The sequence below is a fragment of the Salmo salar genome, chromosome ssa14 (genome assembly GCF_905237065.1).
Source record: "Salmo salar chromosome ssa14, Ssal_v3.1, whole genome shotgun sequence".
Lineage (NCBI taxonomy): Eukaryota > Metazoa > Chordata > Actinopteri > Salmoniformes > Salmonidae > Salmo > Salmo salar.
The window spans coordinates 49,974,322-49,998,984 of record NC_059455.1 but is presented as its reverse complement, the minus strand read 5'-3'; the positions used below and the strand labels follow the sequence as shown (position 1 = coordinate 49,998,984).

At 43.1% G+C, this 24,663-nt stretch overlaps 1 protein-coding gene across 3 annotated transcripts in view; it reads left to right on the top strand.

Moving 5' to 3' along the window:
* LOC106591360 (microtubule cross-linking factor 1) overlaps window positions 1-24,663 on the top strand; it is a 262,906-nt gene that overhangs the window by 88,568 nt on the left and 149,675 nt on the right. For 2 of the 3 annotated variants that reach the window (XM_045694518.1, XM_045694520.1), the window contains exons 4-7: window positions 8,340-8,675; window positions 9,850-10,248; window positions 12,712-13,494; window positions 24,049-24,225. In XM_045694518.1, the coding sequence (XP_045550474.1) occupies window positions 8,340-8,675; window positions 9,850-10,248; window positions 12,712-13,494; window positions 24,049-24,225 (1,695 nt within the window). The remainder of the gene's footprint in view (window positions 1-8,339; window positions 8,676-9,849; window positions 10,249-12,711; window positions 13,495-24,048; window positions 24,226-24,663) is intronic. The other variant, XM_045694519.1, reaches the window with a different exon arrangement.

Genomic DNA, 24,663 nt, shown 5'->3' with positions numbered 1-24,663 from the left:
TCTATACTACCATAGTAATACTGTGAGCATATCTACACTACTATAGTAATACTGCGATCATATCTATACTACTATGGTAATACTGCGATCATATCTATACTACTATAGTAATACTGTGATCATATCTATGCTACTATAGTAATACTGTGATCATATCTATGCTACTATAGTAATACTGTGATCATATCTATACTACTATAGTAATACTGTGATCATATCTATACTACTATAGTAATACTGTGATCATATCTATGCTACTATAGTACTACAGATCACAGCCATAGAAGCTGCTGCTTAGGAAAACCGTGTGTGTGTGTGTGAGTGTGCGTGTGTGTGTGTGTGTGTGTGTGTGTGTGTGTGTGTGTGTGTGTGTGTGTGTGTGTGTGTGTGTGTGTGTGTGTGTGTGTGTGTGTGTGTGTGTGCCTGTGTGTTTGTGTGTGTGCCTGTGTGTTTGTAGTCTCGAGAGGCTCAGAGACAAAGCGGAACACACATTTTCTGTTGTATCCTATTCTAGTCTTTGGAGAGGAAACAGGCTGGTTTGAGTTCTATTCTAGTCCTTGGAGAGGAAACAGGCCGGTTTGAGTTCTATTCTAGTCCTTGGAGAGGAAACAGGCCGGTTTGAGTTCTATTCTAGTCCTTGGAGAGGAAACAGGCCAGTTTGAGTTCTATTCTAGTCCTTGGAGAGGAAACAGGCCAGTTTGGGTTCTATTCTAGTCCTTGGAGAGGAAACAGGCCAGTTTGAGTTCTATTCTAGTCCTTGGAGAGGAAGCAGGCTGGTTTGGGTTCTATTCTAGTCCTTGGAGAGGAAACAGGCCAGTTTGGGTTCTATTCTAGTCCTTGGAGAGGAAACAGGCCAGTTTGGGTTCTATTCTAGTCCTTGGAGAGGAAACAGGCCAGTTTGAGTTCTATTCTAGTCCTTGGAGAGGAAGCAGGCTGGTTTGGGTTCTATTCTAGTCCTTGGAGAGGAAACAGGCCAGTTTGGGTTCTATTCTAGTCCTTGGAGAGGAAACAGGCCGGTTTGAGTTCTATTCTAGTCCTTGGAGAGGAAGCAGGCTGGTTTGGGTTCTATTCTAGTCCTTGGAGAGGAAGCAGGCTGGTTTGAGTTCTATTCTAGTCCTTGGAGAGGAAGCAGGCTGGTATGTGCTTGATCTGTGTATGTAGGCTATGTCATAGTGGCTGGAGACTTACCTCAGCCACATGGGGATACAGAATTTCATGTGTGATTGTGATGTCAGCGCTACACATTTACAGCGCTACACATTTAGCCTCCTCACTGTATGTGAGTGTACTATTGCCTCTGTCAAGAGGTCCAAGCTTTAATTGTACAGATGGTTGCACACTCACCCTTTAAGCACAAGGTTGTTGGTTCAAGCCCTGCTCTGGCTGTTCCCTCTCAGTTACTACAGTACATGCATTGCGCGAACACACACACACCAATTCTCCTCTACTAGGCCCAGAATAGGTTCTGTTTGCTTCTAGCAGAACTCGGCTAGGCCAAAAGTAAACATCTATGCTCGCATATCTTAAAATACCTTTGCTTGAAAAACGTTTGTCCCTCTCGAGACACCGTAGCTACTACATAGCCAGTAACACTTCCTCAAAATAGACTGGATTAATTTAAAACAAATCTGTCATTAAATTAGATTTTTTTTGAGGAGGAGATCTTAGTCAAACAATTTTACATCTAGCTAAGATGTTTGGTGCTGTCACGGCTGTTCAAAGGATCGGACCAAAATGCAGCGTGTTCGTAGTTCCACATAGTTTATTTACCGTGAAACAAAATGCAAACACTAAATACTTGAATACACAAAACAACAAACCGTGACGCAGAGAGAAAACACACTACTCAAGAATTGATCACCCACAAAAACAGGTGGGACAAACATCAACTTAAATATGACCTCCAATTAGAGACAACGACAACCGGCTGCCTCTAATTGGAGGTCATACCAAACAAAACGAACAAATACCAAACTAGAAACTGAACATAGAAATACAAAACATAGACAAACACCCCCCTGTCACGCCCTGCACTACTCTACCATAGAAAAGAACAACTTACTATGGTCAGGACGTGACAGGTGCAGTATTTCTCAAGTGATAAAATGTGCATGAAAGCTAGTTGTCTCTCCATACTTCTCATCCCTACTATTGACCAATTACTGACGAAGTGGTGTAGACTTCGGCAACCGATCTTCGACTTGCCTCAAGAAAAATGTTGTAAAAAAAAACTAAAAAACAGCCGAACACCAAAAACGAATAAAAACTTTCAAAATCTTGTCGTAATATTAATAATATTATGCAGAAAACCATTTTGACTGGCTAGCATGTTGACTGGCTAGCATGTTGACTGGCTAGCATGGCTTTAATGCAGAGCTTTGAAGTGGTGTGAAGAGATTCAGGAACAGGTTGTTGAGTGTGATTATTTAATCCCAGCTGGGCACACACTGGTTGAATCAACATTGTTTGCACGTCATTTCAATGAAATGACGTTGAACCAACTTGGAATAGACGTTGAATTGACATCTGTGCCCAGTGAGAAGGTTTCCGATGATAGTTTAATGTTGATCCCTTTTTTTAGGACACTACCTTATTTCTGACCACACCAACACAACACCACTTCTCAAACACTTTTTACGCTGCTGCTACTCTCTGTTTATCATATATGCATAGTCACTTTAACTATACATTCGTGTACATATTACCTCAATTGGGCTGACCAACCAGTGCTCCCGCACATTGGCTAACCGGGCTATCTGCATTGTGTCCCACCCACCACCCGCCAACTCCGCTTTTACGCTACTGTTACTCGCTGTTTATCATATATGCATAGTCACTTTAACCATATCTACATGTACATACTACCTCAATCAGCCTGACTAACCGGTGCCTGTATGTAGCCTCGCTACTTTTATTGCCTTGCTACTGTATATAGCCTGTCTTTTTACTGTTGTTTTATTTCTTTACTTACCAATTGTTCAACTAATACCTTTTTTGCACTATTGGTTAGAGCCTGTAAGTAAGCATTTCACTGTAAGGTCTACCTACACCTGTTGTATTCAGCTTACGTTACTGACAAACTTTGATTTGATTTGTTTCACACTCACACCAGGCAGATCAAGCTCTCAATAAATCAGTCAGAATAACAAACAGTCCAAGGGCCACCCACCAAAAAATGTTCTGTAATCAAGAAAACGGAAATGCTACATTTCCGCAACATAACGTAGAGAATGTAATGAACATTAACATTCTGATATTGATATGTTTGACCTTGTGTTATTATGGATCCCCATTAGTTCCTGCCAAGGCAGCAGCTACTCTTCCTGGTGTTTATTATGGATCCCCATTAGTTCCTGTCAAGGCAGCGGCTACTCTTCCTGGGGTTTATTATGGATCCCCATTAGTTCCTGTCAAGGCAGCAGCTACTCTTCCTGGGGTTTATTATGGATCCCCATTAGTTCCTGCCAAGGCAGCAGCTACTCTTCCTGGGGGTTTATTATGGATCCCCATTAGTTCCTGTCAAGGCAGCAGCTACTCTTCCTGGGGGTTTATTATGGATCCCCATTAGTTCCTGTCAAGGCAGCGGCTACTCTTCCTGGGGGTTTATTATGGATCCCCATTAGTTCCTGCCAAGCCAGCAGCTACTCTTCCTGGGGTTTATTATGGATCCCCATTAGCCAAGGCAGCAGCTACTCTTCCTGGAGTTTATTATGGATCCCCATTAGTTTCTGCCAAAGCAGCAGCTACTCTTCCTGGGGTTTATTATGGATACCCATTAGTTCCTGTCAAGGCAGCAGCTACAATTCTGGGTTTATCATGGATCCCCATTAGTTCCTGCCAAGGCAGCAGCTACTCTTCCTGGGGTTTATTATGGATCCCCATTAGTTCCTGCCAAGGCAGCAGCTACTCTTCCTGGGGTTTATTAAGGATCCCCATTAGTTCCTGCCAAGGCAGCAGCTACTCTTCCTGGGGTTTATTATGGATCCCCATTAGTTCCTGTCAAGGCAGCGGCTACTCTTCCTGGGGTTTATTATGGATCCCCATTAGCCAAGGCAGTAGCTACTCTTCCTGGAGTTTATTATGGATCCCCATTAGTTCCTGCCAAAGCAGCAGCTACTCTTCCTGGGGTTTATTATGGATCCCCATTAGTTCCTGTCAAGGCAGCAGCTACTCTTCCTGGGGTTTATTATGGATCCCCATTAGTTCCTGCCAAGGCAGCAGCTACTCTTCCTGGGGGTTATTATGGATCCCCATTAGTTCCTGCCAAGGCAGCAGCTACTCTTCCTGGGGTTTATTATGGATCCCCATTAGTTCCTGTCAAGGCAGCAGCTACTCTTCCTGGGGTTTATTATGGATCCCCATTAGTTCCTGTCAAGGCAGCAGCTACTCTTCCTGGGGTTTATTATGGATCTCCATTAGTTCCTGCCAAGGCAGCAGCTACTCTTCCTGGGGTTTATTATGGATCCCCATTAGTTCCTGCCAAGGCAGCAGCTACTCTTCCTGGGGTTTATTATGGATCCCCATTAGTTCCTGCCAAGGCAGCAGCTACTCTTCCTGAGGTTTATTATGGATCCCCATTAGTTCCTGCAAAGCAGCAGCTACTCTTCCTGGGGTTTATTATGGAACCCCATTAGTTCCTGCCAAGGCAGCAGCTACTCTTCCTGAGGTTTATTATGGATCCCCATTAGTTCCTGCCAAGGCAGCAGCTACTCTTCCTGAGGTTTATTATGGATCCCCATTAGTTCCTGCAAAGCAGCAGCTACTCTTCCTGGGGTTTATTATGGATCCCCATTAGTTCCTGCCAAGGCAACAGCTACTCTTCCTGGGGTTTATTATGGATCCCCATTAGTTCCTGCGAAAGCAGCAGCTACTCATCCTGGGGTCCACACTGGAGCACGGAGCTATGTTGTACATTCAGGGTTCCTCCTTACATCAACTCAAGCAACATGTTGCCTTCACTGATCTGGATGAACCCCCCCGAAACGTGGAAATATATTTTAACCATGTGTTTTTTTCAGGTTAATGTAAGACGTTTTAGCAGCTGTATTTAGCCTACAAGGGCCACCATTGCTTTTGCCTACTAGCCAAACCATAGACAGCTCAACATTTGCTAGCTAACACAGTGGTTAACCTTTAACTGCAGGGAGCTAAATCAGGGTCACACAGGACGTTTATTTGGTAGTTTTAAACAAATCTACTTTGAATCAAAGGTATACACCTCACACACGTGGTTGTGTGAATAAAAAGATACCTGGACCATGTCAGGTATAGAGAAATGGATTCAATTCTGAGTTTGCATCCTAATTTTACACTTTATATACATCACAGAAGACAGAAATATAATAAAACCGTTTCACATAGAAACACTGGATTTTCGGTGTAAAAAAAAAATGTGTTTATTAATTTATGAAATTATGAAACTGTCACAGGTTCTGTGTTATTTGATTGTTGTTTCCTTGGTTACCGCTGGTTCCCCTTACCCTGTTTTCTAGTTTCCAGGTTACCCTGATGTATTACTTATTGGATTCACCTGTGTTTAATTACCTTCTCTGTTCTGGCCTGTGTCTTTGCTCAGGACTCATGTTTTATTAGTGTGTTCTTGTGCTGTTGCCTTGTTTCTGTTAAGACTCTTAAGTAAAAGATTTGGATTTACCCTTACCTCTACTTGCTGTGTTTCTCTGCGCCTGGGTTCGAGTTCGTACTAGCATTATCGTTACAGAAACATATCAATAACGTTCCACCCATGAGGCCACTAGAGGGCGCTTTGGTCATTTACATGCAGGAAATTACCAAAATAAATAAATAAAAAGCTAAATTAAACACTGATCCTGGCATCTAAGAAACATTTATTTAGCATGTTTTAAACAAGTTCTTATTTTCTCGTATTATTTCAGGATTCCTCCAGTCCGGTAATATGCATCGCTTTCTGCATGGACATGAAATGTATGTAACATTAGTTACCGAGATGTAACATGGCAACCTTAGAATGTTGCTAGGGGTAATTACCCAAAAATGTGTTATGATTTCAAAATCGTACCTTTGATTTATAATATTAAATTAAATGTGCACATTTTCCAAGTTTTGAATCAGACAATGTTCATGTTCATAACATTATCTTCGTAATGATATTGAAACTTTACAGTTTTGTTTTCTGGGTCACTGTCACGTCCTGACCCTAGTAAGATGTCTTTTTCTATAGTAGAGTAGGTCAGGGCGTGACAGGGGGTGTTTTGGGTTTTCTATGTTTTCTATTTCTATGTTTGAGTTCTTGGTTTTTCTGTTTCTATGTTGGGGTTGTTTGGGTTGATCTCCAATTGGAGGCAGCTGATCCTCGTTGCCTCTGATTGGAGATCGTATTTAAGTGGTGTTTTTTTCTTCCTGTTTTTGTGGGTGATTATCTTTTGAGTAGTGTGTTTTCCCCTCTCTGCGTCACGTTTCTTTTTTTGTTGTTGTGTGTATTCAAGTATTTTCGTGTATTGCATTTAGTTTCACTATAAATAAAATATGTGGAACTACGAACACGCTGCATTTTGGTCCGATCCTTCGAACAGCCTTGACAGTCACAGAATACCTTTTCTCAAGCATTTTTAGACTAAATGACATGTAACGCTTCAGCCACCTGAGTTATGCTGGTCTATACTGTAGAATATTGCTAAATAAATATCTGAGTCCCAAGTTTTACTATTTCAGTTGAATCATAAATTTCTTATGAATGTAATCCAACTTTGCCGGCTATGTTACTTGTTATGACATTTCTACAGATTCCTATGAGACCACTGTGTGGGAGCTACAGGCGTGCTATAAAGTCAAACCCACATGACATTTACAATCTCCCATGGCTTAGGGAAGTACATGAAACTTCAAACCAAATCCCCAGTCTCCTCTCAACACCAGTATATGTAGTGCTAACTTAAATAGCCTAGCGGGGCTAGCTAGTAGTGTATACGAATCGTAGACGGCCGGCCAGATGGAAAGACTGAGGGTGTTGTGACCTCGTTACACCCGCCGGGGACAGACCTTGACTCACTCACTTCCTGGTCTCAGTTTATGTTGAGCAACCCACTTGGTTACAGCACTATAACATGGGAGTAAACACAGGACAACGTCTGTCTGTCTGTCTGTCTGTCTGTCTGTCTGTCTGTCTGTCTGTCTGTCTTCTGCTCTCTTTCTCTCTATCTGTTTGTCTGTCTGTCTGTCTTGCTCTCTTGCTCTCTTGCTATCTCTATCGCTGTCTGTCTGTCTGTCTGTCTGTCTGTCTGTCTGTCTGTCTGTCTGTCTGTCTGTCTGTCTGTCTGTCTGTCTGTCTGTCTGTCTGTCTGTCTGTCTGTCTGTCTCTGTCTCTCTTGCTATCTCTATCTCTGTCTGTCTCTCTTGCTATCGCTATCTCTGTCTGTCTGTCTGTCTGTCTGTCTGTCTGTCTGTCTGTCTGTCTGTCTGTCTGTCTGTCTGTCTGTCTGTCTGTCTGTCTGTCTGTCTGTCTCTCTTGCTATCTCTATCTCTGTCTGTCTCTCTTGCTATCGTTATCTCTGTCTGTCTGTCTGTCTGTCTGTCTGTCTGTCTGTCTGTCTGTCTGTCTGTCTGTCTGTCTGTCTGTCTGTCTGTCTGTCTGTCTGTCTGTCTGTCTGTCTGTCTGTCTGTCTGTCTGTCTGTCTGTTTGTCTCTCTCTCTTTCTCTCTCTCTCTGTCTGTCTGCCTGCATGTCTGTCTTTCTGTCCGTCCGTCTGTCTCTCTGAACATGTAGACTTTAAACTCACTTCAAAGGAGTCCGCACCTGCTGTCTCGACCTCTGAATGCTCGGCTATGAAAAGCCAACTGACATTTGCTCCTGAGGTGGTGACCTGTTGCACCCTCGACAACCACTGTGATTATTATTTGGACGTCTTGAAGAACGACCTGGCCTTAATGGCCATGTACTCTTAATCTCCACCTGGCGCAGCCAGAAGAGGACTGGCCACCTGTCAGAGCCTGGTTCCTCTCAAGGTTTCTTCCTAGGTTCCTGCCTTTCTAGGGAGTTTTCCCTAGCCACCATGCTTCTACATCTGCATTGCTTGCTGTTTGTGGTTTTAGGCTGGGTTTCTGTACAAGCACTTTGTGACAACTGCTAATGTAAAAAAGGGCTTTATAAAATAAATTTGATTGAATTTGATTGACAAGACCTGAGCAGGAAAACCTCCGGGTCCTTGATATTATACGTACGTGTATTCTGTCAAAAAAAAAAGGACAAAAGATTAAGGATTAAAACTGTATAAATCATTATCCCCACCTTGTCCTAGTTATCGTATCCGTCAGTGTATCAGTATGTCCTCTCTAACGTTTGTGATTTCTCCTTCCTTCTCACAGACCGCTTTACGGAGGAGAGGGAGCAGGGAAACGTTTAAGGACAAGAAGTATCCGAACCAGGAGGACAGTGCAGATCTCAGGTGTCAGCTGCAGTTCTCTAAGGAAGAATCTACCCTAATGCGTAAGAAGATGGCCAAGCTGGGGAGGGAGAAGGAAGAGCTAGAGCAGGAGATACAGAAGTATAAGTCAGTCTACGGGGACGTGGACAGCCCTCTACCCCTGGCAGAGCTTGCAGGTGGTGGGCCCCACAGCACCAGAGAGGCCGAGCTACGGCTCAGACTCAAATTGGTGGAGGAAGAGGCTAATATTCTGGGTAGGAAGATCGTTGAACTAGAGGTAGGTGCCCTGACTATTTTACCTTTGGCTGTGTCCCCCAAATGTCACCCTTTCCCACTACTATAGACCAGGTCCCTATCCACTACTATAGACCAGGGCCCTATGTACTACTATAGACCAGGTCCCTATCTACTACTATAGACCAGGGCCCTATGTACTACTATAGACCAGGTCCCTATCCACTACTATAGACCAGGGCCCTATGCACTACTATAGACCAGGGCCCTATCCACTACTATAGACCAGGGCCCTATGTACTACTATAGACCAGGTCCCTATCTACTACTATAGACCAGGGCCCTATGTACTACTATAGACCAGGTCCCTATCCACTACTATAGACCAGGGCCCTATGCACTACTATAGACCAGGGCCCTATGTACTACTATAGACCAGGGCCCTATTTACTACTATAGACCAGGGCCCTTTGTACTACTATAGACCAGGGCCCTATGTACTACTGTAGACCAGGGCCCTATGCACTACTATAGACCAGGGCCCTATCCACTACTATAGACCAGGGCCCTATGTACTACTATAGACCAGGGCCCTATCCACTACTATAGACCAGGGCCCTATGTACTACTATAGACCAGGGCCCTATGTGCTACTATAGACCAGGGCCCTGTGTACTACTATAGACCAGGGCACTCTCCACTACTATAGACCAGGTCCCTATCCACTACTATAGACCAGGGCCCTATGTACTACTATAGACCAGGTCTCTATCCACTACTATAGACCAGGTCCCTATCCACTACTATAGACCAGGGCCCTATGTACTACTATAGACCAGGGCCCGATGCGCTACTATAGACCATGGCCCGATGTACTACTATAGACCAGGGCCCTATGCACTACTATAGACCAGGGCCCTATCCACTACTATAGACCAGGGCCCTATGTAATACTATAGACCAGGGCCCTATGTAATACTATAGACCAGGGCCCTATCGACTACTATAGACCAGGTCCCTATGCACTACTTTTGAACAGGGCCCTATGCACTACCAGGGCCCGATGCATTCCCAGGGCCCAGGGGGGTGTAAAGCAGTGAACTACATAGTAAATAAGAGACCATTTCGAAAACAAACTTTGTCATCATTTTTATCTTTCGTACAACAAAGAAAATCATTTCCTAAATAAAACATGACATTGTGATCATTATTATCAGGTGGAGAACCGAGGCCTGAGGGCTGAGAACGAGGACATCCGTTGCCAGTACGAGAGGGACTGTTTCGGCCGGGAGCCCTTCAGCAGCATGCCCTCCTCCCCGTACGGCGGAGACGCTCTGGAGTCAGCCGGGGAGCTGCGGCGCCACCTACAGTTTGTAGAGGAAGAGGCAGAACTTCTACGGCGGTCCATCTCAGAGATCGAGGACCACAACAAACAGCTGACCTCCGAACTGAACCGCTTCAAGTTTGGCCCGCGAGACGAGGAGGTCGATGTTGGAGTGATGCTGATGAAGACCGGTAATGGGGGTAACGGTGGCGGCGGGGGTAACGGGAGCGGTGTGGTGATGATGGAAGAGCTGAAAGCATCCAGGATGCAGATCAACGAGCTCAGTGGGAAGGTGTGTTGTATGATGTACTACAGTACCCATAATGCTCTGTGTATGATGTACTACAGTACCCATAATGCTCTGTGAATGACTCACTAGAGTAACAATAATGCTCTGTGCATTGTATCCCGTTGTTATCTTAGTAAAGACGTTTTATCTTAAGATGTTCCTGAAGCTAACATAATGTTGTCTTCTCTCTGAAGCTAACATAATGGTGTACTGTCTCTGAAGCTAACATAAGGGTGTCTTCTCTCTGAAGCTAACATAATGGTGTCTTCTCTCTGAAGCTAACATAATGTTGTCTTCTCTCTGAAGCTATCATAATGTTGTCTTCTCTCTGAAGCTAACATAATGGTGTCTTTTCTCTGAAGCTAACATAATGGTGTCTTCTCTCTGAAGCTAACATAATGTTGTCTTCTCTCTGAAGCTAACATAATGTTGTCTTCTCTCTGAAGCTAACATAATGGTGTACTGTCTCTGAAGCTAACATAATGTTGTCTTCTCTCTGAAGCTAACATAATGTTGTCTTCTCTCTGAAGCTAACATAATGTTGTCTTCTCTGAAGCTAACATAATGGTGTACTGTCTCTGAAGCTAACATAATGTTGTCTTCTCTCTGAAGCTAACATAATGGTGTACTGTCTCTGAAGCTAACATAATGTTGTCTTCTCTCTGAAGCTAACATAATGTTGTCTTCTCTCTGAAGCTAACATATTGGTGTCTTCTCTCTGAAGCTAACATAATGGTGTACTGTCTCTGAAGCTAACATAATGTTTTCTTCTCTCTGAAGCTAACATAATGGTGTACTGTCACTGAAGCTAACATAATGGTGTCTTCTCTCTGAAGCTAACATAATGGTGTCTTCTCTCTGAAGCTAACATAATGTTGTCTTCTCTCTGAAGCTAACATAATGTTGTCTTCTCTCTGAAGCTAACATAATGGTGTACTGTCTCTGAAGCTAACATAATGTTGTCTTCTCTCTGAAGCTAACATAATGGTGTCTTCTCTCTGAAGCTAACATAATGTTGTCTTCTCTCTGAAGCTAACATAAGGGTGTCTTCTCTCTGAAGCTAACATAATGTTGTCTTCTCTCTGAAGCTACCATATTGGTGTCTTCTCTCTGAAGCTAACATAATGGTGTACTGTCTCTGAAGCTAACATAATGTTGTCTTCTCTCTGAAGCTAACATAATGGTGTACTGTCTCTGAAGCTAACATAATGTTGTCTTCTCTCTGAAGCTAACATAAGGGTGTCTTCTCTCTGAAGCTAACATAATGTTGTCTTCTCTCTGAAGCTACCATATTGGTGTCTTCTCTCTGAAGCTAACATAATGGTGTACTGTCTCTGAAGCTAACATAATGTTGTCTTCTCTCTGAAGCTAACATAATGGTGTACTGTCTCTGAAGCTAACATAATGTTGTCTTCTCTCTGAAGCTAACATAAGGGTGTCTTCTCTCTGAAGCTAACATAATGGTGTACTGTCTCTGAAGCTAACATAATGGTGTCTTCTCTCTCAAGCTAACATATTGGTGTACTGTCTCTGAAGCTAACATAATGTTGTCTTCTCTCTGAAGCTAACATAATGGTGTACTGTCTCTGAAGCTAACATAATGTTGTCTTCTCTCTGAAGCTAACATAATGTTGTCTTCTCTCTGAAGCTAACATAATGTTGTCTTCTCTGAAGCTAACATGATGGTGTACTGTCTCTGAAGCTAACATAATGTTGTCTTCTCTCTGAAGCTAACATAATGGTGTACTGTCTCTGAAGCTAACATAATGTTCTCTTCTCTCTGAAGCTAACATAATGTTGTCTTCTCTCTGAAGCTAACATATTGGTGTCTTCTCTCTGAAGCTAACATAATGGTGTACTGTCTCTGAAGCTAACATAATGTTATCTTCTCTCTGAAGCTAACATAATGGTGTACTGTCTCTGAAGCTAACATAATGTTGTCTTCTCTCTGAAGCTAACATAAGGGTGTCTTCTCTCTGAAGCTAACATAATGGTGTACTGTCTCTGAAGCTAACATAATGGTGTCTTCTCTCTCAAGCTAACATATTGGTGTACTGTCTCTGAAGCTAACATAATGTTGTCTTTTGTCTGAAGCTAACATAATGGTGTACTGTCTCTGAAGCTAACATAATGTTGTCTTCTCTCTGAAGCTAACATAAGGGTGTCTTCTCTCTGAAGCTAACATAAGGGTGTCTTCTCTCTGAAGCTAACATAATGGTGTACTGTCTCTGAAGCTAACATAATGTTGTCTTCTCTCTGAAGCTAACATAATGTTGTCTTCTCTCTGAAGCTAACATAATGTTGTCTTCTCTCTGAAGCTAACATAATGTTGTCTTCTCTCTGAAGCTATCATAATGTTGTCTTATCTCTGAAGCTAACATAATGTTGTCTTCTCTCTGAAGCTAACATATTGGTGTCTTCTCTCTGAAGCTAACATATTGGTGTATTGTCTCCTTACCCATCCAGGTGATGAAGCTGCAGTATGAGAACAGAGTCCTGATGTCCAACGTTCAGCGCTGTGACCTGGCCCAACACCTGGGCCTCCGCACCGGCTCCCCGCGGGACAGCGATGCAGACAGCGACGCCGGCCGCCGTGACGCCGCAGAGGAGGAAGAGACTGGGAGGCTCCTCCTTCTACACCCCAAGAGGGAGGGGCCTGTCGGCGGCGAGAGCGACTCGGAGGACCTGTTCGAGAAAACGACCACGACCTCGGGTTTCGAAAGTCACAAGCCCTCGGACGAGATCAGCGGGCTCAGCACCACGGAACTAGCCAACCTCAGACGAGAAGACCGTGAGACGCTCATGAACGTCAAACGAGAAGCAGAGCGTCTTGGGAAGACCGTAGACCGTCTTATTACCGACACGGACAGTCTGATCTACGAGGGAAAGATTATCGTAACAGGAGGGGACAGTCTCTGCATAGAGGGGTTCAGAGGACACAGGGGGGAGGGAAGCGGAGAGGACAGGGGGGACACCACCACACTCCCCGAGTCCCTGCAAGACTCCCAGGTCCTGGACACTATCAACACCCGGATGAAGGCCTTCAGAACAGAGCTCCATACCTTCATGGAGAAGGTGGATCACCTGGGAGACAGGCTAAGGGAGAGGGGAGGGGACCGGGATAGGGGGGATGACCTGTCGCCCATGCCCAACCTTACAGAGTCTAGCAGCTTCCTGTCAGGGGTCACCTCCATGTCCCGAGACTCGCCCATCAGCACCCTGGGACGCGACCTGGTCACAGATTTCCAGGTAAGCACAACAGGATGGGACACTCCTGTGACCGCTGACCTGTATCTGTCTCTATCCAGGGGTACGGCCGAAACGGCACCCTATTCCCTATCTAGTGCACTACTTTTGACCAGATCCACATGGCATACTTTACTTGGCTTAAGCTCTTGTCTCATATAAGGAACACAGGCCTTTGACGGCTGTTCTTCATCTCACACGGTTTGAAGATAGTTTTTCCAGGTCGCATCAGTTGCGAGCCCTATGGAACCTGGTTAACAGTCCCTATATAGAGCCCTATGGAACCTGGTCAACAGTCCCTATATAGAGCCCTATGGAACCTGGTCAACAGTCCCTATATAGAGCCCTGTGGAACCTGGTTAACAGTCCCTATATAGAACCCTATGGAACCTGGTCAACAGTCCCTATTTAGAAACCTATGGAACCTGGTTAACAGTCCCTATATAGAGCCCTAAGGAACCTGGTCAACAGTCCCTATATAGAGCCCTATGGAACCTGGTCAACAGTCCCTATATAGAGCCCTATGGAACCTGGTTAACAGTAGTGCACTATGAAAGGAATAAGATGCCATTTGGGTTGTAACCCAGTCCCTATACATGTCTGTACTGTATGTTATGCTGTCTTCCTGCTACATCTGATCATCAACCCCCTGGCTGCTTCCTGATTGGCTCAAGTATCAATAAGTATCAATAAGACTCATTATAAAGTCAGTTAGATGTTATTACGGTAATAAAGAGAGGTTGAGATTTATTAATGACAGGAACATAAAAATAAAAGGGGTGTTGTTTTGCAAAGCGTGAATAACTATTAGACATAAAACATGCTCACCGGATTCCTTCTGAGGCATTATGACACCAGAGAATTAAAAGAGCAATACAAAGAAAGATTGAGGTAATGACAATGTCTTGTCAAAGAGGACAACGTGACTTTAAACCGAGGAATAGACTTCATATGCAAAAGTCATGTTTAATCAAGGAGACAGATCGACAGTCCAGGGTCATGTGTAACCAAGGAGTCAGATAGACAGTCCAGGGTCATGTGTAACCAAGGAGACAGACAGACAGTCCAGGGTCATGTTTAACCAAGGAGACAAACAGACAGTCCAGGGTCATGTTTAACCAAGGAGACAGATAGACGGTCCAGGGTCATGGTTAACCAAGGAGTCAGATAGACAGTCCAGGGTCATGTGTAACCAAGGAGTCAGATAGACGGTCCAGGGTCATGTTTAACCAAGGAGACAAACAGACAGTCCAGGGTCATGTTTAACCAAGGAGACAGATAGACGGTCCAGGGTCATGTTTAACCAAGGAGTCAGATAGACAGTCCAGGGTCATGTGTAACCAAGGAGTCAGATAGACGGTCCAGGGTCATGTGTAACCAAGGAAGGAGACAGACAGACAGTCCAGGGTCATGTGTAACCAAGGAAGGAGACAGATAGACAGTCCAGGGTCATGTTTAACAAAGGAGACAGATAGACAGTCCAGGGTCATGTGTAACCAAGGAGACAGATAGACAGTCCAGGGTCATGTTTAACCAAGGAGACAGATAGACAGTCCAGGGTCATGTTTAACCAAGGAGTCAGATAGACAGTCCAGGGTCATGTTTAACCAAGGAGACAGATAGAGAATCAAAACCCCAAGGGTAGTCTGTGAGTCCATTTCTACTGGATGTAAACAGTATAAAACCTCAAGGGGAGTTGTGTAAATGGTAGAGTCCATTACTACTGGATGTAAACAGTATAAAACCCCATGGGGAGTTGTGTAAATGGTAGAGTCCATTACTACTGGATGTAAACAGTATAAAACCCCAAGGGGAGTTGTGTAAATGGTAGAGTCCATTACTACTGGATGTAAACAATATAAAACAAATTCTTATTTACAATGACAGCCTAGAAACAGTGGGTTAACTGCCTTGTTCAGGGGCAGAACGACATATTTTTACCTTGTCAGCTCGGGGATTCAATCTAGCAACCTTTCAGTTACTGGCCCAATGCTCTAACCACTAGGCTACCTGCCGCCCCACTCAGATTGAAACAGTATAAAACCCCATGGGGAGTTGTGTAAATGGTATAGTCCATTACTACTGGATGTAAACAGTATAAAACCCCAAGGGGAGTTGTGTAAATGGTATAGTCCATTACTACTGGATGTAAACAGTATAAAACCCCAAGGGGAGTTGTGTAAATGGTAGAGTCCATTACTACTGGATGTAAACAGTATAAAACCCCAAGGGGAGTTGTGTAAATGGTAGAGTGCATTACTACTGGATGTAAACAGTATAAAACCCCAAGGGGAGTTGTGTAAATGGTAGAGTGCATTACTACTGGATGTAAACAGTATAAAACCCCAAGGGGAGTTGTGTAAATGGTAGAGTCCGTTGCTCCTGGATTTGAACTCATCCAAGTGAGCAGTCATTCGTAGAGCCATTCCCTCCCTGAGTCTTAATGTGATGCTAGCACAGCGTAGCAAATACAAAGAACCGTTCAATACAGCTAGCAATGGCACCCTAGTCCCTATGTAGTGCACTACTTTTGACCAGGGCTCATAGGGTAACATTTGGGACATAACCGCAGGTCAGGACAGCTTTATTACAGGACTGGTCCACTCAGAACATAACCCCAGGTCTAGACAGCTTTATTACAGGACTGGTCCACTCAGAACATAACCCCAGGTCAGGACAACTTTATTAAAGGACTGGTCCATTCAGAACATAACCCCAGGTAAGGACAGCTTTATCCATCGCCCTGACGACTTTATCCATCGCCCTGACGACTTTATCCACAGCTCTGACGACTTTATCCATCGCCCTGACGACTTTATCCATCACCCTGACGACTTTATCCATCGCCCTGACGACTTTATCCACCGCCCTGACGAGAACCAACATGCAGATGCCTGCTTCAAACAGTGGTCGAAGCTGTTTCTTCCAGATGGCTTTGCACAATTGATCAATCAACCAATGACTTAACCAATCAGTCAATGAATTTATAGATCAGACTTAACCAATCAATCAATGAATTTATAGATCAGACTTAACCAATCAGTCAATGAATTTATAGATCAGACTTAACCAATCAGTCAATTAATTAATAGATCAGACTTAACCAATCAGTCAATGAATTTATAGATCAGACTTAACCAATCAGTCAATTAATTTATAGATCAGACTTAACCAATCAGTCAATGAATTTATAGATCAGACTTAACCAATCAATCAATGAATTTATAGATCAGACTTAACCAATCAATCAATGAATTTATAGATCAGACTTAACCAATCAGTCAATGAATTTATAGATCAGACTTAACCAATCAGTCAATGAATTTATAGATCAGACTTAACCAATCAATCAATGAATTTATAGATCAGAGTTGTGAGTTTCCTTTAGAAGAAACAAGCTACTGTCCACCTTGCCTCCACTGATGAAATGAGTAAACAAACCATGTGGTTTCCACAACAACAACCACACCGCCCTCTGTTTACTGCAGTATGGCTCATATGGTCTGTTTACTGCAGTATGGCTCATATGGTCTGTTTACTGCTGTATGGTTCATATGGTCTGTTTACTGCAGTATGACTCATATGGTCTGTTTACTGCAGTATGGCTCATATGGTCTGTTTACTGCAGTATGGCTCATATGGTATGTTTACTGCAGTATGACTCATATGGTCTGTTTACTGCAGTATGACTCATATGGTCTGTTTACTACAGTATGGCTCATATGGTCTGTTTACTGCAGTATGGCTCATATGGTCTGTTTACTGCAGTATGGCTCAAATGGTCTGTTTACTGCAGTATGGCTCATATGGTCTGTTTACTGCAGTGTGGCTCATATGGTATGTTTACGGCAGTATGGCTCATATGGTATGTTTACGGCAGTATGGCTCATATGGTCTGTTTAATGCAGTATGGCTCATATGGTCTGTTTACTGCAGTATGGCTCATATGGTCTGTTTACTGCAGTGTGACTCATATGGTCTGTTTACTGCAGTGTGGCTCATATGGTCTGTTTACTGCAGTATGGCTCATATGGTCTGTTTACGGCAGTATGGCTCATATGGTCTGTTTAATGCAGTATGGCTCATATGGTCTGTTTACTGCAGTATGGCTCATATGGTCTGTTTACTGCAGTGTGACTCATATGGTCTGTTTACTGCAGTGTGACTCATATGGTCTGTTTACTGCAGTATGGCTCATATGGTCTGTTTACTGCAGTATGGCTCATATGGTCTGTTTACTGCAGTATGACTCATATGGTCTGTTTACTGCAGTATGGCTCATATGGTATGTTTACTGCAGTATGGCTCATGTGGTATGTTTACGGCAGTATGGCTCATATGGTCTGTTTAATGCAGTATGGCTCATATGGTCTGTTTACTGCAGTATGGCTCATATGGTCTGTTTACTGCAGTATGGCTCATATGGTCTGTTTACTGCAGTATGGCTCATATGGTATGGTCTGTTTACTGCAGTGTGGCTCATATGGTCTGTTTACTACAGTATGACTCATATGGTCTGTTTACTGCAGTATGGCTCATATGGTCTGTTTACTGCAGTATGGCTCATATGGTCTGTTCACTGCAGTATGGCTCATATGGTATGGTCTGTTTACTGCAGTGTGGCTCATATGGTCTGTTTACTACAGTATGACTCATATGGTCTGTTTACTGCAGTATGGCTCATATGGTCTGTTTACTGCAGTATGGCTCATATGGTCTGTTCACTGCAGTATGGCTCATATGGTCTGTTTACTGCAGTATGGCTCATATGGTCTGTTTACTGCAGTGACTCATATGGTCTGTTTACTGCAGTATGGCTCATATGGTCTGTTTACTGCAGTATGGCTCATATGGTCTGTTTACTGCAGTATGACTCATATGGTATGTTTACTGCAGATTGGCTCATATGGTCTGTTTACTACAGTATGGCTCATATGGTCTGTTTACTACAGTATGGCTCATATGGTCTGTTTACTGCAGTGTGGCTCATATGGTCTGTTTACTACAGTATGGCTCATATGGTCTGTTTACTGCAGTATGGCTCATATGGTCTGTTTACTGCAGTGTGGCTCATATGGTCTGTTTACTGCAGTATGGCTCATATGGTATGTTTACTGCAGTATGGCTCATATGGTCTGTTTACTGCAGTATGGCTCATATGGTCTGTTTACTACAGTATGGCTCATATGGTCTGTTTACTGCAGTATGGCTCATATGGTCTGTTTACTGCAGTATGGCTCATATGGTCTGTTTACTGCAGTATGGCTTATATGGTCTGTTTACTGCAGTATGGCTCATATGGTATGTTTACTGCAGTATGGCTCATATGGTATGTTTACGGCAGTATGGCTCATATGGTCTGTTTAATGCAGTATGGCTCATATGGTCTGTTTACTGCAGTATGGCTCATATGGTATGGTCTGTTTACTGCAGTGTGGCTCATATGGTCTGTTTACTGCAGTATGACTCATATGGTCTGTTTACTGCAGTATGACTCATATGGTATGTTTACTGCAGTATGGCTCATATGGTCTGTTTACTACACTATGGCTCATATGGTCTGTTTACTGCAGTATGACTCATATGGTCTGTTTACTGCAGTATGACTCATATGGTATGTTTACTGCAGTATGGCTCATATGGTCTGTTTACTACACTATGGCTCATATGGTCTGTTTACTACAGTATGGCTCATATGGTCTGTTTACTGCAGTGTGGCTCATATGGTCTGTTTACTACAGTATGACTCATATGGTCTGTTTACTGCAGTATGGCTCATATGGTCTGTTTACTGCAGTATGGCTCATATGGTCTGTTTACTGCAGTATGACTGATATGGTCGTTTACTGCAGTATGGCTCATATGGTCTGTTTACTGCAGTATGACTGATATGGTCTGTTTACTGCAGTATGGCTCATATGGTCTGTTTACTGCAGTATGACTGATATGGTCTGTTTACTGCAGTATGGCTCACATGGTCTGTTTACTACAGTATGGCTCATATGGTCTGTTTACTGCAGTATGACTGATATGGTCTGTTTACTGCAGTATGGCTCATATGGTCTGTTTACTGCAGTATGGCTCATATGGTCTTTTTACTGCAGTATGACTCATATGGTCTGTTTACTGCAGTATGGCTCATATGGTATGTTTACTACAGTATGACTCATATGGTATGTTTACTGCAGTATGACTCATGTGGTATGTTTACTGCAGTATGGCTCATATGGTCTGTTTACTGCAGTATGACTCATATGGTCTGTTTACTGCAGTATGGCTCATATGGTATGTTTACTGCAGTATATGTCATATGGTATGTTTAATGCAGTATGTGTCATATGGTCTGTTTACTACAGTATGACTCATATGGTCTGTTTACTACAGTATTACAGGAAGTCCTCTGTTACGCAGATTGTTCAATTAAGAAGTTCTCAATTAGAATCAGTTGTCATTTGACAGTAGATAGTGATAGTACTTTACCCCCTCTACTCTGACTATAGGACTCACGGTCCATATGGTCTACTTTACCCCCTTTACTCTGACTATAGGTCTCACGGTCCATATGGTCTACTTTACCCCCTCTACTCTGACTATAGGACTCACGGTCCATATGGTCTACTTTACCCCCTCTACTCTGACTATAGGACTCACGGTCCATATGGTCTACTTTACCCCCTCTACTCTGACTATAGGACTCACGGTACATATGATCTGCCTATAGGACTCCTTGGCTGGGTGTGTTATAAACTGTAACTCGACTAACATCTACTGTACAAACAACTAAATAAACAGCTGCAACAAGCAAACACTCTGTCAAGCACAAAAGCTGTGGTCTGTCCACATTTCTGAAAGAAAGGAATAAAGTTAAAATCAAGTTGAATGATAAATTCTTGAAATAAAGTTACAAACCTGTTGAACGTTAACATTAAGTGGATGGCTGTATAAAACATATCTTCATGAGAGGGCCATGAACGGCACCTACTAACAGCCTTATACGGTTAGAAAGCTCAGATTTTCTGCTTTTTTTGTTGTTTTTTGGTATTTATTATTTATCCATGATTTGTATGCACTTTTTTCACTACTATGCATTGCTAAAGTAAGTAGTATGACAAGGATTTCCCTTGTTGTTGATCATCTACATATACTCACAATCAACTTTACAATTAACATGCTAGAAGATTTCAGTTGTCTTGTTACTGTGATCAGTTTTTATATACTGTGCATTCGGAAAGTATTCAGACCACTTTCACTTTTTCCACATTTTGTTACCTTACAGCCTTATTCTAAAATGGATTAAATAGTTTTTATTCCCCATCAATCTACACACAATACCCCATAATGACATCACAATACCCCATAATGACATCGCAATACCCCATAATGACATCGCAATACCCCATAATGACATCACAATACCCCATAATGACATCACAATACCCCATAATGGCAAAACAAAAACAGGTTTTTAGATTTTTTTGCAAATGTATTAAAATAAAAAATTATATCACATTTACATAAGTATTCAGACTCTTTACTCAGTACTTTGTTGAAGCACCTTTGGCAGCGATTACAGCCTCGAGTCTTCTGGGGTATGAGGCTACAAGCTTGGCACAACTGTATTCAGGGAATTTCTCCCATTCTTCTCTGCAGATCCTCTCAAGCTCTGTCAGGTTGGATGGGGAGTGTTGCTGCACAGCTATTTGCAGGTCTCTCCAGAGATGTTCGATCGGGTTCATGTCCGGGCTCTGGCTGGGCCACTCAAGGACATTCAGAGACTTGTCGAGAAGCCACTCCTGCATTGTCTTGGCTGTGTGCTTAGCGTCATTGGCCTGTTGGAAGGTGAACCTTCGCAGCAGTCTAAGGCCCTGAAAGCCCTGGAGCAGGTTTTCGTCAAGAATCTCTCTGTACTTTGCTCCGTTCATCTTTCCCTCTATCCTGACTAGTCTCCTAGTCCCTGCCACTGAAAAACATCCCCACAGCATGATGCTGCCACCACCATGCTTCACTGTAGGGATGGTATTGGCCAGGTGATGAGCGGTGCCTGGTTTCCTCCAGATGTGATGCTTGGCATTCACGCCAAAGAGTTCAATCTTGGTTTCATCAGACCAGAGAATCTTGTCCTTTATGTGCCTTTTGGCAAACTCCAAGCAGGCTGTCATGTGCCTTTTAACGAGGAGTGGCTTCTGTCTGGCCACTCTACCATAAAGGCCTGATTGGTGGAGTGCTGCAGAGATGGTTGTCCTTCTGGAAGTTTCTCCCTTCTCCGCAGAGGAAATCTGGAGCTTTGTCAGAGTGACCATCGGGTTCTGACCAAGATATGTGCCTTGACACAATCCTGTCTTGGAGCGCTACGGACAATTCCTTCGACCTCATGGCTTGGTTTTTTCTCTGAAATGCACTGTCAACTGTGGTACCTTATATAGACAGGTGTGTGCCTTTCCAATCATGTCCAGTCAATTTAATTTACACAGGTGGACTCCAATCAAGTTGTACAAACATTCCAAGGATGATCAATGGAAACAGGATACACCTGAGCTCAATTTAGTCTCATAGCAAAGGGTCTGAATGCTTATTTGTAATAAATTATCACATTTCTAAAAACCTGTTTTCGCTTTGTCATTATGGGGTATTGTGATGTCATTATGGGGTATTGTGATGTCATTATGGGGTATTGTGATGTCATTATGGGGTATTGTGATGTCATTATGGGGTATTGTGTGTAGATTGATGAGGAACATGTTTTATTTAATCAATTTTAGAATAAGGCTGTAACGTAACAAAATGTGGAAAAAGTCAAGGGGTCTGAATACTTTCCAAATGCACTGTAACTAGTGGTCAGGAAAATCCTTCACTGCTGTCATTCATTGTTTACTCTCTCCTGTGAAAGTCCCTGTGCTGTACTGTTCCGCCACAAATTGACAGACAGTCCGATCAGCGAAATATGCGTTAAGGCGGGACTCCCGAGCCTCCAATGGTTGTGGGGATGTAACCCGATATCCCAGAGTCACCTGACGGCCAACTGAATAGAAGCAGGAAACAGAAGTGATTTGTCCTAACAAAAGTTGATTTATAAGCAAATTACCTTGATATTTCTTGACAAAACAATAGGGGACTTAACTTTTTTTTTTTAAAGGTTAAAAGCATTTCACATGTGTAGAGTTAAGATCTAAGCTTCGCTTATCTTTTCTTACTGCTTCTACTGCATGGGCAGCTGGCATGCGTTTAGCATGTGGTGAGCTAGCTGAAGCTAACCAGCGGTGGTATCTATTCTGTCTAGCAGCAGTCGGTTTGGACTCATGTATCCCTCATTGCATGCGCTTCATAACCAGTGTTTTGCATTCTTTTTTTTCCCCCCCCTCCCCCAATCCCTCTTTTTTTCTCCTTCTCTTTGTGTTCCCTCCATCCTTCAGATGTTTCAACCCATCATGTTGTTCATCCTCGTTCTAGTCCTCTTCTCGTCTCTCTCGTACGCCGTGGTCTTTAAGTTGGTCTTTCTCTTTGCACTTTTCTTCGTTCTCTAACTCTGTTCCATTTGTTTTTTTGTCCTGCGGTTTTAGTTTTTAGTTCTCTAAACCCGTCTGTTCTGTTTTAGTTTTTAGTTCTCCAACCCATCTGTTTTAGTTTTTAGTTCTCTAACCCGTCTGTTCTGTTAGTTTTTAGTTCTCTAAACCCGTCTGTTCTGTTAGTTTTTAGTTCTCTAACCCGTCTGTTCTGTTTTAGTTTTTAGTTCTCTAACCCGTCTGTTCTGTTTTAGTTTTTAGTTCTCTAACCCGTCTGTTCTGTTTTAGTTTTTAGTTCTCTAACCCGTCTGTTCTGTTTTAGTTTTTAGTTCTCTAACCCGTCTGTTCTGTTTTAGTTTTTAGTTCTCTAACCCGTCTGTTCTGTTTTAGTTTTTAGTTCTCTAACCCGTCTGTTCTGTTTTAGTTTTTAGTTCTCTAAACCCGTCTGTTCTGTTTTAGTTTTTAGTTCTCTAACCCGTCTGTTCTGTTTTAGTTTTTAGTTCTCTAACCCGTCTGTTCTGTTTTAGTTTTTAGTTCTCTAACCCGTCTGTTCGGTTTTAGTTTTTAGTTCTCTAACCCGTCTGTTCTGTTTTAGTTTTTAGTTCTCTAACCCGTCTGTTCTGTTTTAGTTTTTAGTTCTCTAACCCGTCTGTTCTGTTTTAGTTTTTAGTTCTCTAACCCGTCTGTTCTGTTTTAGTTTTTAGTTCTCTAACCCGTCTGTTCTGTTTTAGTTTTTAGTTCTCTAACCCGTCTGTTCTGTTTTAGTTTTTAGTTCTCTAACCCGTCTGTTCTGTTTTAGTTTTTAGTTCTCTAAACCGTCTGTTCTGTTTTAGTTTTTAGTATAATTTTTCACCCTTGGCTTTATCTTCTTATTTTTATTTTTTTTTGCTTTTTTTTTTATTCCTCCTGCTGTTTGTTTATTGTCATTCATCCGTTTGTTCGTTTACCCACCAATTCGCTTCATGCACTCCCCTCCCCCCCTCCCCCCTCCGTCCCCTCTGTCCCCACACCCACACACCTTCCCTCACCTGTCACCCCCTGACCCCCACCCCCCCAGTCACAGTCCGGTGCGAGGGATGAGCTGGAGTGGCGTCTAGGACAGGAGCGAGCCGTGGAGACCCAGGGCCAGAGCCATGACCAGGGGGGTCTGCCTCAGGGCCCTGCCCAGAACAGGGGAGCCATCCTGGGACACACTAGATACCACAGGCCCCCCCTGGCTTCTTTAAGACCTGAGGTCAGTTCCTCTTTCATCTCCCTACCTCCCTCCCTTCTCCCTGTAGTAGGACTGGATGAGGACAGACAGAACACACCTGTGTAAAGTTTCCACTTAAAGTTTACACTACAGTGTAAAGTCAAGATTTAAGCCATTGCGTACATGCGTAGAGTTAAGATAATTCTAAAAGATTTCTTAGCTCAACTGCTTTGACTCCATGTCTTTTCAGAGGCACGCATTTAGACCTGAGTCAAGTACAGGTGCCAAATTCTTGAATGTTCTTCATGAAACTTGATCAACGTGTTACTGTCAGTTTGAATTTGGCCGGGGGGGCGGAGTTGTGGAGGATAGGAGTCACATTTTACAGTAATGGTTAAAGTAGAATTAACAAGGTTCCAGATCTCACTAATATTATCATGTCAAGGTTTATATTTTAAAGCCGGTTGGAGGTACCAGTGC